Genomic DNA, 13,405 nt, shown 5'->3' with positions numbered 1-13,405 from the left:
TCCTTTTATCAAGGCGTGGTAGGGGGTTTAACGCGCAGAATACCGCACATTAAACCGCCTGCCGTGCTAGTCGCTAACGTCTCCATTGACGAGGCGTTAGTTTTTTGGCTTGCCGCAGGGGTTAGTGCGTGATGAAATGTCTGACGCGCTAACCCCCATAGCGCGCCTTGATAAATGGAGCCCCAAGTGTATTATATATACTGTATCTAACTTTAGGTACAGTTTATAGAATAGTAGCATTTTTTTTGAGCCGATTTCTTTGGAACCGTACGTATATAGAATATGGCCCATATAATGTGTACAGCACTGCATACATCTACCGTAGTAATGCTATAGTAGTATGAGACAAAAATATGAACAAAAAGATTAGAGAAATGTTGTTTTGTTTTCTAAAATTAATTAATAGGCATAGATCTGAATAGATACGATAGTAGCAGTAATAATAGAGACCAAAGACCAAAAATATGAACAAAAAAGACAAATAGGGAGAAAGATTAGAGAAATGTTTTGTTTTCTGAAATTAATTAAGCATAGATCTGAATAGTTCTACTGTTATTTTGTGTTATTATATTTTCTCTTTATCGAAAACATCTGAGCTAATCAGAACCAGCCAGTATTCTTGTGCTCTGAGCCCTTAGTAATAGAGAACAGAATCTTTACACGATCTCACGCCTCTAATTTGAAATTATTTTTTTCTGCTGGTTTTAATTTTTCAGTATATTCATGACTGTGATCTACTGTATATAAGTATGACATATGAAAAATCTGGAGCAAGCAAAAATCCGTGAATAAATAGAAACAAATATTTTAAATGGTGTTCCCTTAAAACTGCCGAGTTGTTTTATGTAATGTGTTTTCGTTCTGTCCAAAGAAAATATTGCAAAAAACACATTCTTCACTCCCTTCTCAGTCTCCATCTGTGAAAATACTTAGTCTTGAGTTGCAGTTTACCACTTCCAAATACTGCTTAGATTTTCAAAGAGCTTCTTTAAAATTAGTGGACTGATTTGTAGGATAAAATCGTTGCACATATGGTACTATTAAATGTGTGATAGGAACAAGGGCACAGCAAAGGAAACGAAAACCAAGTGCACGATAATTGGATCAATTTATTAGATGATACAAAAGGACTCAACACGATTCATGTTTCGGCCAGAAGGCCTGCATGAGGAGCCTATAGGTTGGAATGATCGATAAATCTTCAAAACAGCTTTGATCACAATTATAGGCTGATGTAAAGTCACGAGGATCACACAATCTTTCAAAGCAGCAAAAGCATCGGATGAGCGTTTGCTAAATTGCAAAAAAAAGGTACTATTGAATGTATGATAGGAACAAAGGCCCGGATTCTGATGTAGGAGCCTAACTCACCCTCCCCCTCTTTAATAACACCGTAGCGCAGTTTTTAGCGCCGGCCACGATGGTAACAGCTCTGACGCTTCTAGGAATTATATGAGCGTCAGAGCTGTTACTGCCTTGGCCGGCGCTCAAAGGAGGGTGTGTGGTGTGTTAATTATTTAAAAAGCTTAATTGGCATTGATAATGAGCAATAATGGGCTCAGAATTGGCAAAGATTAAAATTAATTGGGTGGTAGGCTCCTACGAATTTCAGGTGGGCACCTAGTCCAAGGCACCTACCAGAAAGTGGCCATGGTTAGGAGTAGATCGTGGGTGGATCTTAAGTGTATTTTGTATGAAGGCGCCTAAATTGGACTTAGGCACCGATATTTAGGCCAAGAAAACCCTGGCATAAATAGGGGGTGCCTAAAGTTTGATGCCTACGGGTGGCTAAGTCCAATTTAGGCACCACTAGGTGTAATTCTGTAAATGGCACCTAACTCATGATTGGCATGCGCTATGTGCCAAATTCCTCAGTGCCTATGTTTTAGGTGCTGTTCATAGGATCAGGGCCAAAATTCTCAGGCATGCCATTGGATTTCAGTGTTAACATAAGAGTTGCCATACTGGGATACAGGTCCATCAAGTCCAATATCCTGTTTCCAATAGTGGCCAACCTAGGTCACAAGTACCTGGCAAGTTCTGAAGGAGATAAACAGGTTCCAAGGAGAAAAACAGATGCTGCTTATCCTAGGAATAAGCAGTGGAATTCCCCAAGCCATCTTAATAATGGCTTATGGACTTTTAGGAAATTATTCAAACTTTTTAAAACCCTGCTAAGCTAATGGCTTTTATCACATTTTCCAGCAATGAATTCCAGAGTTTAATTACACATTGAGTGAAGAAATATTTTCTCTGGTTTGTTTTAAATCTACTACTTAGAATCTTCATTGCATACCCCCTGGTTCTAGTATTTTTGGAAAAAGTAAACAGCGATTCATATCTACCCGTTTTACTCCACTCAATATTTTATAGACCTCCATTGCCAAATGCATATTTTATATCTGTAGGGGCAACATAGCAGGATCTTTTTATATTGGGTCCAATGTTCAGAAAAGGCAGAGCTACTAAATTTATGCTTCTAAGTTAGATACTCTTTTATTAAAACTTAGGGCTCCTTTTACTAAGGTGCGCTAGCGTTTTTAGTGCATGCAGGAAATTACCACGTGCTACACCACGCGCTATGCTTCTAGAACTAATGCCAACTCAATGCTGGCATTAAGGTCTAGTGTGAGCAGCAATATAGCACGCACTATTCCATGTGTTAAAGCCCTAACGTGGCTTAGTAAAAGGAGCCCTTAGTGTGCATTAACAGGTATTAGTACACGTTAAATGCTGCATGTCCCATTTTATACCTACAGACCACAGGCAGTTAGCACACGCTAAGCTTTAGAAAAAAGGCCCCTTCTCATCCTAAACATGTGCCTTATTTTCAGCCAAACTAAGAAGTATAAACTTTTCAGATGAAAATTAATCTTAATTTAGGAGCTTAAAAGTTATAGTCATAAATGTATCCCTTCTGTTTGTTTATATAAAAATATGAGAAAGCACAGTTACTTACCGTAACAGTTGTTATCCAGGGACAGCGGGCAGACATTCTCAACAGTGGGTGACGTCACCAACGGAGCCCCGCAGCGGACAGCCTCGAAAGCAGACTTGCTTGAAGACCTTTGTAAGAGCTTCCGAGTGCCTTCCCGTCCGAGTTAGGGCGCACGTCTCCTGTGAGGAACCTCAGTTCAACGTTTTCCGCGGAGCCGAGAAGTCCTCTTCTTTTAGCTCTGCAGCCTTCGTTGCCTTCTCTCACCGCAGCTTTTGTTATTTTATTAGTCGCTGTGCTCGCGTTTCATTGTTCCTTTCTTTCTTATACAATAATTAAAAAAAAAAAATAAACTTTTCTTTTTTCTTCCGTCAGCGGCCTTAAGGCCTAGGCCTGGCTGCTTACCTCGTTCGGTACGTCGGTCTTCGTTTTTTCTATGTCCCGGCCTCTAACCGGGTTCAAAAAGTGTAGCCAATGCAACAAGACCCTTTCAATCACCGATCCTCATAGTCGGTGTATTGTTTGCCTGGGTCCTGAACATTGTCCCGACGCTTGTTTGCGCTGTGCTACACTCCAATCTCGGGCCCTTCGTTGGCGCCGTGCCAAGCTCCTCAAACTTTTTGGCATGATGGACCAGATGGCTGACAAGGTCTCGACCTTGGCTTCGGGGACAGCCTCGACCTCTAAGTCTTCGGCCTCGAAGGCAGCTCCTCTGAAGACCTCGACGGGTAAGTCTCCTGTCTCTCCCAAGAAGCCTCCAGAGTAACAGGCATCCCACGCCATATCTGCTGGCCTACCTGCCTCGACTAGATCTCCAGCTAAGCGTGCCTCCAAGCATGGGGAATACTCAACCTCGAGGTCGCCCTCCTTGGAGCGCACTGCTGCACCTTCAAGACCTGATCCTTTTGTCTCGGTGCCCATGTTCGAGGACACTTTAAAAGCCATTCTGACCACGCAGATTTCCTCGGTCATGGCTTAACTCCTCCCGTCCTCGACCCTGCTTCCTGTGAGCCAGCCTGAGCGGCAGTCTGAGACCCCGGTGGAAGCACCTAGAGGCAAGCCTCGGAAGTCTCGCCGGTTCTCATCCAGTGACTCTTCACCTACTCCTTGGACGCAGTCTCCTCCACCTCGACCGAAGCATCGCTCGAGGCATTCGAGGCATCTCGCTTCCAAGCTTCCTCAGGAGACATCTCTACAACAGAAACCCTTGCCTTCTCTGGATACTGAGACTTCTATGCCTTGTTTATCCAAGGTTATTGAGACTTCTTCCAAATCTAAACATAAGTCTCGCAAAGCTATTACACCGGCTGCTTCTCCTCGAAGTCTATCGAGGTCGAGGACTCCTCCATCGAGACCGCCTCCAAAGGAGCCTTCTTCTGCCTCGACCCAATCTGTTCCTCGAATCCCGGGAACTTCACCATCGAGGGTTTTGAAGTGCAAACACTCACTGACTCCTCCACACGCAGGTAGTGCAGCTTTCTTCCATCACTGTGTGCCTGGACTCTGAGCCTCTGTCTCAGTATTCCAGAGAGGCTTCTCCTTCCTACTCAGTAGTTCTTCAGTCTCGCACTCCTTCTCCGGAAGGTGCCTTGACCTCGAAGTCTGCCTCTTTTGCCAGGTTCGTCTTCAACATGGGAAAAGCTCTTCAACTGGATCTCCACTCTGATTCCAAGTATACACCTGAATACTTGGCCGACATGGAGTTGCCTGATCCACCCAAGGAGACCTTGAGGCTTCCTATGACTCCAGTATTGCAGCAAACTTTCTTAAGGAATATGGAAACTCCTTATTCCATCACAGCCATTCCATCCAAGCTGGAATCCAGGTATCACACAGTACCTTGCAAAGGCTTCGAGAAATCTCAATTATCCCATCAGTCTTTGCTGGTGGAATCTTCTTTAAAGAAAGCTCAACCATCTAAGCTTTATGCTGCGGTCCCTCCAGGCAGGGAGGGCTGTACCATGGACAAGTTTGGCCGCAGATTATACCAGAATTCCATGATGGCTAACAGAATTCTCAATTATAACTACATTTTCACGGCTTATTTTAACCATTTCCTCAAATTACTGCCTAAATTCTACCCGGCTCTTGAGGAACAAAGTCTTCCAGAATTCAAACAGATCATCAGAACTCTGTCTCAACTTTGCCTCTTCATGCTGCAAGCCACATACGATGCTTTTGAGCTCTCTTCTAGAGTTTCAGCCTTTGCAATAGCCATGCGCCATCTCGCCTGGCTCCGCATTGTTGATATGGATCCCAATCTGCAGGACCGTCTAGCGAACTGGCCTTGCCAGGGAAATGAACTCTTTGATGATTCTATTGAAGCTGCTATAAAGCGCCTCTCTGAACATGAGCGCTCTTTTGCTTCCTTGATTCGGCCGAAGCCTAAAACTCCTCCTGCTCGGGCATACAAGCAACCACCGCATCGTTATCCCCCCAAAACGACACCAGCTTTCTCCAGGCCTCCGCCTAGAAGGCCTCCACAACAACAACAACAACAGCAGAAGGCTCAGACTCCTGCTGCGACTAAACCAGCTCAGTCTTTTTGACATTCCCAGTCTGAGCATGCCAACCTCCCTGCATCAAAATTCTCTTCTGCCCATAGGAGGTCATCTTCACCAATTTTATCACCAGTGGGAAATGATCACCTCAGATCTCTGGATTCTCACCATCCTTCGGGAGGGATACTCACTTCACCTTCTTCAGGTGCCTCCAAGAGTGTCCTTCCAATTCGTCGCAACTTCCCCTTCTTCTTCAGGAACTCCCCCCCCCCCCCACTTTACTTAACAGAGATCACGCCGGCATTGTGGGGGGGTTTGGGGAGTTGTAACCCCCCACATTATACTGAAAACTTCACTTTTCCTCTAAAAAAGAGGGAAAAAGTTAAGTTTCCAGTAAATGAGGGGGGTTACAACCCCCCAAACCCCCCCACAACGCCGGTGCGATCTCTATTAAGTAAAGTGGGGGGGTTGCCCACCAACACCCCCCGTCGGAGCCCCTTAAAATACTGTTTTTCTTTGGCGCACTTCCGCCTTGCGCTCAGTTGTCTGCGCGCCTTTGTCATCACACGCTTTTGACTATGAACCCCTATATGCAAAACACCCCCAAGATCTGCTGTTATCCATGCCTACTTTCTGGTAGCCACCTTGGACTAGGTGCCTACCTGAAAGTGGTTGGCGCCTACTGAGCTAGGCACCTACCACCCAATGAATGCTAATTTAAACCAATTATGAGGTGCTAATTGCTTATAGGCACTAATTAAGCTTTATAAATAATTAAGTTAAGCTCCTTGATTGGCAAGACGTATCAATCTAGGTGCCTAACTTTAGGCATCTTTTATATAATCAGGGCCTATATGAAGAATGTCCTGAATTATTTTCAACAAAAGCACCCAGAAAATTGTACGAGGAGGTTATAACAATTATCTACAAAAGAAAAACCTGTCCTGTGTCTCTTTAACCATATGTGTTCTCTTGCCTTCCCAAAAGAGTTCGAAGTTGACTCCGGAGGGGGCTCGGAGAAGCCGTTGAGGCAGACATTTGCGCACTCGGAGAGCGAGAAGCAGCAGATCCTGGAAGATTTTCTTAAGCTGAGGTTTCAGGTACTTTGAACCAATCAGTGGGTCTTGGAATAAAATTTGCATCCATGCAAAGACCTGGGGTCTTTAATATGGAAACTTTGTGGGAAGCAATAGCTAACCTACAATTCTCCCTGGGAACCCAAATGCAGAATCTTACAGCACATTATACGACAGTTGTTTCTGAAAATTTGGACTTAAAAACCAGAGTATCAACCCTGGAAAATAAGATGGATGGACATGAGTCCAGATTAAAAATTGTTGAAACTCAGGCCTTAACTTGGGTTAAGGAGAGTGGGAACCTTCATTTCAAAGTAGAAATCCTGGAGAATATGACTAGGAGATGTAATCTTCGGATTATAGACTTTCCAAAGTTATCATATGTCAGCGCAAGAAATATCAAACGGAAATTCTGAAAGTACCCGAATCTTCCTATCTGCCTCTCTCAAAAATTTGTTATTTACATTACATTACATTACATTACATTAGTGATTTTTTATTTACCTAAAACAGATAAGGCTCACAATCCAAACGAGCATCGGGCGCAGCGCAGAGCATTCAGTAATGACCGGTATCGCGGTTAAGTGAAAGGGGGGAATAATTAGCACATAGCCATTAAAATTATTATTACATGAGCTCCTAGCACCAGTTATACAAGTAGATCAAAGTGGTTTGCAAGCTTTAAAAAAAAAAAGTGAGATAAGAAAGAGGACACCAAATTCAAGTAGGAAATGTAATCAAGAAATAGGAATATTCTATGCACTGTATGGGGGATTAATACTGCCATGTGGATTTTAGTTCATGTAATGAAAATAGCTGTATTACATGATATAGTACAAGTAGTGGGGGAGGATGGGCTGGAGAGGGCTTCAATGGCTGGGAGGGTGTAGATGGGCTGGAGTAGGTTTTGACGGAGATTTCGGCAGTTGGAACCCAAGTACAGTACCGGGTAGAGCTTTGGATTCTTGCCCAGAAATAGCTAAGAAGAAAAAATTTAAATTGAATCAGGTTGGGTAGACTGGATGGACCATTCCGGTCTTTTATCTGCTGTCATCTACTAAGTTACTAAGTAATTTATCTGCTAATAGTTTGGACGTAACAAATTTCCTGGAGAGCTGATAGTGAGATATCGATTACTGTTACGTTGCTTGTACAATCTGCCATTGATTCAGACAGGGAATGGATGCTCAAGCTTTTTTTTTTTTCAAATATAAGGATGTTCCATTTATGTCAAAAGTAGTGAGAATGTATCCAGATGTGTCACTTTTAACTTAGAGGAGAAGAAAGCAGTTTCTTATTTTGAGGCCCCTGCAAACGTGTTATGCACTATCAAGGGAATAGATATGTATTTTTCGAACCTCAGCAGTTGTCAAAATTTATTTCTGCCAAAGGGCACAGTATAGATATTAGATGAGATCTGCTACTTGTATATTAGCTCAAGGAAGTTAAGTTCAGAGCCCACCTAGACACATCTTTATTTTCTTCTTTTCTGTATAGTTATTAGTGAACATTTCAGTCAAATTTGCAGTTTTGGCCTCTTTTATTGTGGCCTAATTTTACAAGCCTACAAGTATAGTTGTTACTTTTCTTGATAATTTGTGATACATTTTTTTTTCTTGAGAACGATTGTTAAACTGAGAATGATTGTTAAACATTGCATATATTTCTTCCTTTTTCATTATGTGTTTGTCAAAAAGTTAAAATTCATAAAGAATTCTAAAAAAAAAAAAAGAAAATAAATATTCATTAGGATGCCAATAAATAAGACATTTAATAATATTAGGATGGGGGGGGGGGAGGTTGCATTAAGTTACATTCTGTTGTGTGTGTAAATATCTCAGAATGCTGATCTTATTTAGATGCAGAATTTTTATTTGGAATGGAAGTACATTACATCAAATCTTGTTTTAGCACTTGAATCCCCCTGATATGGAAGGAGGGGAGCGGCCCACTCTGCAGTTTGACCAGTGTTCAGGGTTACATGGAACATGCCGCCAGCACTTTGAACAAATAATCACTAATAAGAATGATTTCTTTCGACAAGGCACTTTTCTTGCGTTCAGTGCACGTGCGCATAAATATAAAGCCACACGCTTCAGAGCCGAGCAATATTGATACACGTTCTTAGATTGATTTATTACCTTCCTTTCCAACAACACTCAAGGTTGAGTGTTACACCTATATGGAAAGTCCCAAAGGACACCTATTTGAAGCCTATTTTATAAAGGCGAGATAAGTGTTTAAGCATTTTGCCAGAAGGAACCCCTGCAGTTCATTAATGCCAGGGGTCTCAAAGTCCCTCCTTGAGGGCCGCAATCCAGTCGGGTTTTCAGGATTTCCCCAATGAATATGCATGAGATCTATGTGCATGCACTGCTTTCAATGCATATTCATTGGGGAAATCCTCAAAACCTGACTGGATTGCGGCCCTCAAGGAGGGACTTTGAGATCCCTGATTAATGCTGTCACACACATTTACATCTGTACTAAAATAATTTATAAAGTACCCAGGTTCTCTGCAACTCTGCCCCTGTTCGGTCCAAACTCTGCCCCAGGGATCGCCTACACACACTGGTGGAAATTCTCTAAGCGGGCAGCTCTTTTTAGGTGCCTCAAGGTTTTGTTATTGAATAATAGCATAACTCAGTTTCATTATATATTTGGGTAATCACCGTGCAGGTGTCTCAGTGTAACACGGGTGCATGTAGTTTACAATATTCTGTAAGTGACACCCCCTCCCATGTTCTGCCTATATGAACGCCCCCCCCCCTCTTGTAGTTACAGAATACCACTCTGGGTGCATGTGTGTGAAACTGCTACTTTCCTCTGAGCGTAAAAGTGCAAAGGCGTGTGAACTTGTAATCACTTAGTTATACACATGCCCTTAGTGTGCGACTACCGCAATGTGATTTTATAAAAGGCACGTCTGTTTGTGAAACACCATTTACAGACAAAAAAAAAAAATCCATTTCATAAAATTACCCCTAAAGTGATATGATTAATGAAAGCACAGCACGATATCTAGAGAATGTCTGAATTAGGAGTCGTGTTTGATAAAGATGTGTACAGGCAGAATGATCTGGCCTAGTTTTCAGATTTTTTTTTTTTTTGGGGGGAGGGGGGGTTCATTTCACACATTCGTTTTCATGAACATGTTTTAATAAGTTGTGGAACCTTTTCACCTGAGTAAATCGAGTGGGCGTGTATTAATTCATAAGTTAACACACGTTAAATCAATTTTGCGCGCTAAATTTTTAAGGCGCGTGCCAACGAACCTAACGCGCCTCTATAACAACCGCTAAAGCGCATCACCCCCCAAACATTTTACAAGAGCTCATTTCTACCAGAAACACATCAGACACGATAACAAAACCTAACATTTGGTTGCAGCGTGAGGCAAGACCCCCCCTCCCCCCCCCCTTTCTCAAGTTAGAAGCTACCAGAAAGTTGAGAAACGAGAAGGAGCTACCTGGAGGCGCAGTTACTTGTTTGGTGCCGAATTGCACCGTGATGCACAGGTCATTGTCGAGGGGGAATTTATTGCAGTCCAGCATCTCCGGCCAGGGGAAGCCGTAGGATTCCATGACGGGGGCGCAGCTGGCGCGCACCACCTCGCAGAGCGAGCGACAGGGGTAGATGGGCCGTTCCAGGCACACGGGAGCGAAGAGCGAGCAGAGGAACACCTGGGTGTCTGTATGGCACCGTTTGGCCAGCAGAGGCACCCAGCTGCCGGCCTGCTGCTTCACCTCGGGCATGCTCTCGTGCTCGAGCAGGTTGGGCAAGCGCATCTTCTTGTAGCCCACGTTGTGGCAGAGGTGCAGGTCGGCCGGGATGTCGACGCACTGGCTTTGCTTGGCGTAGAAGCGCCCGTTCTGAAAGTTATCCGCCTGCCACGTGTAGTAGTCGTATTCCTCCGCCGCGCTCCAGAGCGCGAGCCCCAGGAGCAAAGGGCTCACCCGCGCCAGGACGCTGCGGTGGCCCTGCATGGCTGCTCTGACTGAAAGTCAAAAGGTGTGGAAAACTTGGGAATACAATGCCAGGAGCTGTTATCTAGTATAAAGTTCAGGATTTTTTTTTTTTAAACCCCCCCACACAGTCGAAATGTCTTTACTTTTTTCCCCTTAGAAGAAAACAAAAAAGTTATTCTCCTTTTGCAAAGTGATCTTTAACTCCCCCAAAGGAGTTTTCTGGGTTTCGTTTTCCCTCTTTCGTCTCGCTCTCTCCGAGAGGACTGCAGCTGCAAAACGGAGCAGCAGGAACTAGTGAGCTCCACAAGCAAGGAATTCAAAGTCTGCTTGTGTGTGCCTAATTCCAGTCTCCTTTAGCCCCGTTCAGGGAAATCCTAGCACCACCCACCGCTAATCACTCAAGCAGGACTTGAAGGATTAGCCAGCAGCCAATCTGCAGTGGTCAGGCAGGTTTGGGCTAGGAAGTCTCCCATTCCCTGTGTGGATCTGACAGTTGTCCCACTGCTCCTCTTTCCATTCCAGGAGTAACCTTGCATTCCTGACACCTGTAGCATTCATGCTTTTTCAGTTTTATTTTCTTATTTTTATTTGATTTCTATTGTCCCTGCTATTCTTAGCGTTTTTTTATTTGGTCAGTCTGCTCCTTGTTATTCTTATCTTTCCTTATTTCAGAGTGCCCCAAACTCCCACGTATTCCCTTGTTTTGGTTTTATCTCTTCTCTTGATCCTTTTATATTAATCATTATGTCTTGTAAAGCCTTGAAGTTACTTTGCCTTTTCTCTCCATTTCTCTATTATTATTATTTTTTTATGGTGAAATCTGTTTTTATTAAGAAACAAACTATACAGCTACAAAGGCAAACAGCAGACAAGAATTCAAGTAAAGAAGACAAGGCTCTCCCCCCCCTCCTCAAGAGGACTGGACTCTGATGTCCTCTCAGGTTATAAAGAGCCCCAAACCACCAACCCCCCCCAAAAAAAACAGACCCCCCCCCCAACCCCATTATTATTTTTTAAATTCTCTACTATCTTTCCCTGACAGAAATACAGTAAAGGCTTTCTTTTAATCTCTGCCTGGTCTTTAAATTAAAAAAAAAAAAGTGTTAAGAAAATATATCTCTTGCATCCTCTGTCAAATTTGTAATTTAAGACACACATGTTGAGAAACTGGATAGTCTGAAGATTGAGAGACTAAACGATTTTTACTCTGGGGTCGGCCTGACAATCAAGGATTCCCTACCCTGTCTTTATCTTCTCTGTTTTCTTTTGCTTAATCCTTCAGATTCTTAGCTAGCCCCTTTCTTTGAGGCTTCTCCTTTCAATATATATATTTCACCTAGGCTGTAATGTTTTTCTAGGTGTGGTGGACTTTCTCACTTTTTTTTTCTTCTCATGTATTTATTTTTGCTTTGTTTTATGGACTCTCAGCGATGCTCTTCACCTGCTGTTTGGATGAAGTCAAAATGTCAGCTTTATATTGTTGGGGAATACACAAAGTACTTTCCTTAGCTCTGCTGCAGAGTCTCATTGCTTGCCTCTTATTGCATTTTCGAAATACAATGAAAAATAAACGATGACAGAATTCAAAAAAGTGTGGGATGAACACAGAGGATCTCTAATAAAAAAATAATGGGTATTTATTGAAGAACTAAGGCCGGTGCTGGGCGGACTTACACAGTCTGTGTCACCTATATGGCCCTTCAGTTGAGGACGGGCTGGGGAGAACTTTGACGGCTGGGATGGTTTAGAGCAGGGGTAAGCAATTCCAGTCCTCGAGAGCCGGAGCCAGGTCAGGTTTTCAGGATATTCACAATAAATATGCATGAGATAGATTTGCATCTAAAGGAGGCAGTGCATGCAAATCCATCTCATACATATTCATTGGGGATACCCTGAAAACCAGTCCTGCCTGTGGCTCTCGAGGACTGGAATTGCCTACTCCTGGGCTACAGTGAACTTTGAAGGAGACTCCAGTAGTTGGAACCCTGGGAAGACCTCTAGGTCTCTGGCCAAAAAATATGTAAGAAAATAGACAATTTTATATCATGTATCTATGGTTGGGCAGACTAGATGGACCATTCAGGTCTTTATTTGCTGTCATTTACTGTGTTACTAAGCAGCAAAACCTGGAACGGGATTTTGCTACTGCAAACCTCATCATGTAAACTGTGGGCTCCTTTTATGAAGGTGCGTTAGCGGTTTAACGCGTGTAATAGTGCACGCTAAACCGCCGGCTGCGCTAGCCACTACTGCCTCCTTATGAGCAGGCGGTAGTTTTTCAGCTAGCGCGGGGGTTAGTGCGTGACGAAAAGTTGCGCGCGCTAAAGCCGCTAACGCGGCTTCGAAAAAGGAGCCCTTTGTTTTTCAAGTTTAAAGGAGTATCTGTTGCATAACAGCATTTTTCAGTATATGTGTAAAGAGGTAGTCATCTCTTGATCTTCATTAGAATTATTAGGAGACTTTTGATTGATTTGTATGAAGGCATGTCCCCTAAGAAAAACAATCTCAAATCAAATATTCCCTCTTACAACCTCATCTTCATAATAAAGAGTGTAGCCAGTCAATTTAGAGTTATACCTTAAAATCTGCATGCCAGCTATCTTATAACCAGCACTCTCCAAGATGGCCGCTGAATTACTTGTATACATATTTAAATGCATATGCAAATTAACTAAGTCATTTGAACCAAAAGCAGCCAGTTACAGAACTCAATTTTTTAAAACTACTGGTGTCACTGAGTTAAGCAGAAATATTCAGTGCTTTTCATTATAGTTGCCACCCGCCCACCCGACTAATACGAGTACCCGTTCAATCACTCTCCAGCACATATCTTCAATAGTATGGCTCTTATCGATCCAATGTTGAACCAAAGGAGACCTGCAAATTCAATGTAGTAATGCTAGATTTATGTTCTATCAGCCGAAG

General features: G+C 43.0%; 1 protein-coding gene across 1 annotated transcript in view; it reads right to left on the bottom strand.

Moving 5' to 3' along the window:
* The window catches only part of SFRP5 (secreted frizzled related protein 5), an 87,197-nt gene extending 76,352 nt beyond the window's left edge, over window positions 1–10,845 (bottom strand). The window contains exon 1 of the mRNA XM_033940262.1: window positions 9,982–10,845. Coding sequence (XP_033796153.1) covers window positions 9,982–10,498 — 517 coding nt within the window. The 5' untranslated portion in view covers window positions 10,499–10,845. The remainder of the gene's footprint in view (window positions 1–9,981) is intronic.
* Window positions 10,846–13,405: the final 2,560 nt, after the last annotated feature.

The sequence above is a fragment of the Geotrypetes seraphini genome, chromosome 4, assembly GCF_902459505.1.
Source record: "Geotrypetes seraphini chromosome 4, aGeoSer1.1, whole genome shotgun sequence".
NCBI lineage: Eukaryota > Metazoa > Chordata > Amphibia > Gymnophiona > Dermophiidae > Geotrypetes > Geotrypetes seraphini.
This window is presented reverse-complemented; position numbering and strand designations above follow the sequence as displayed.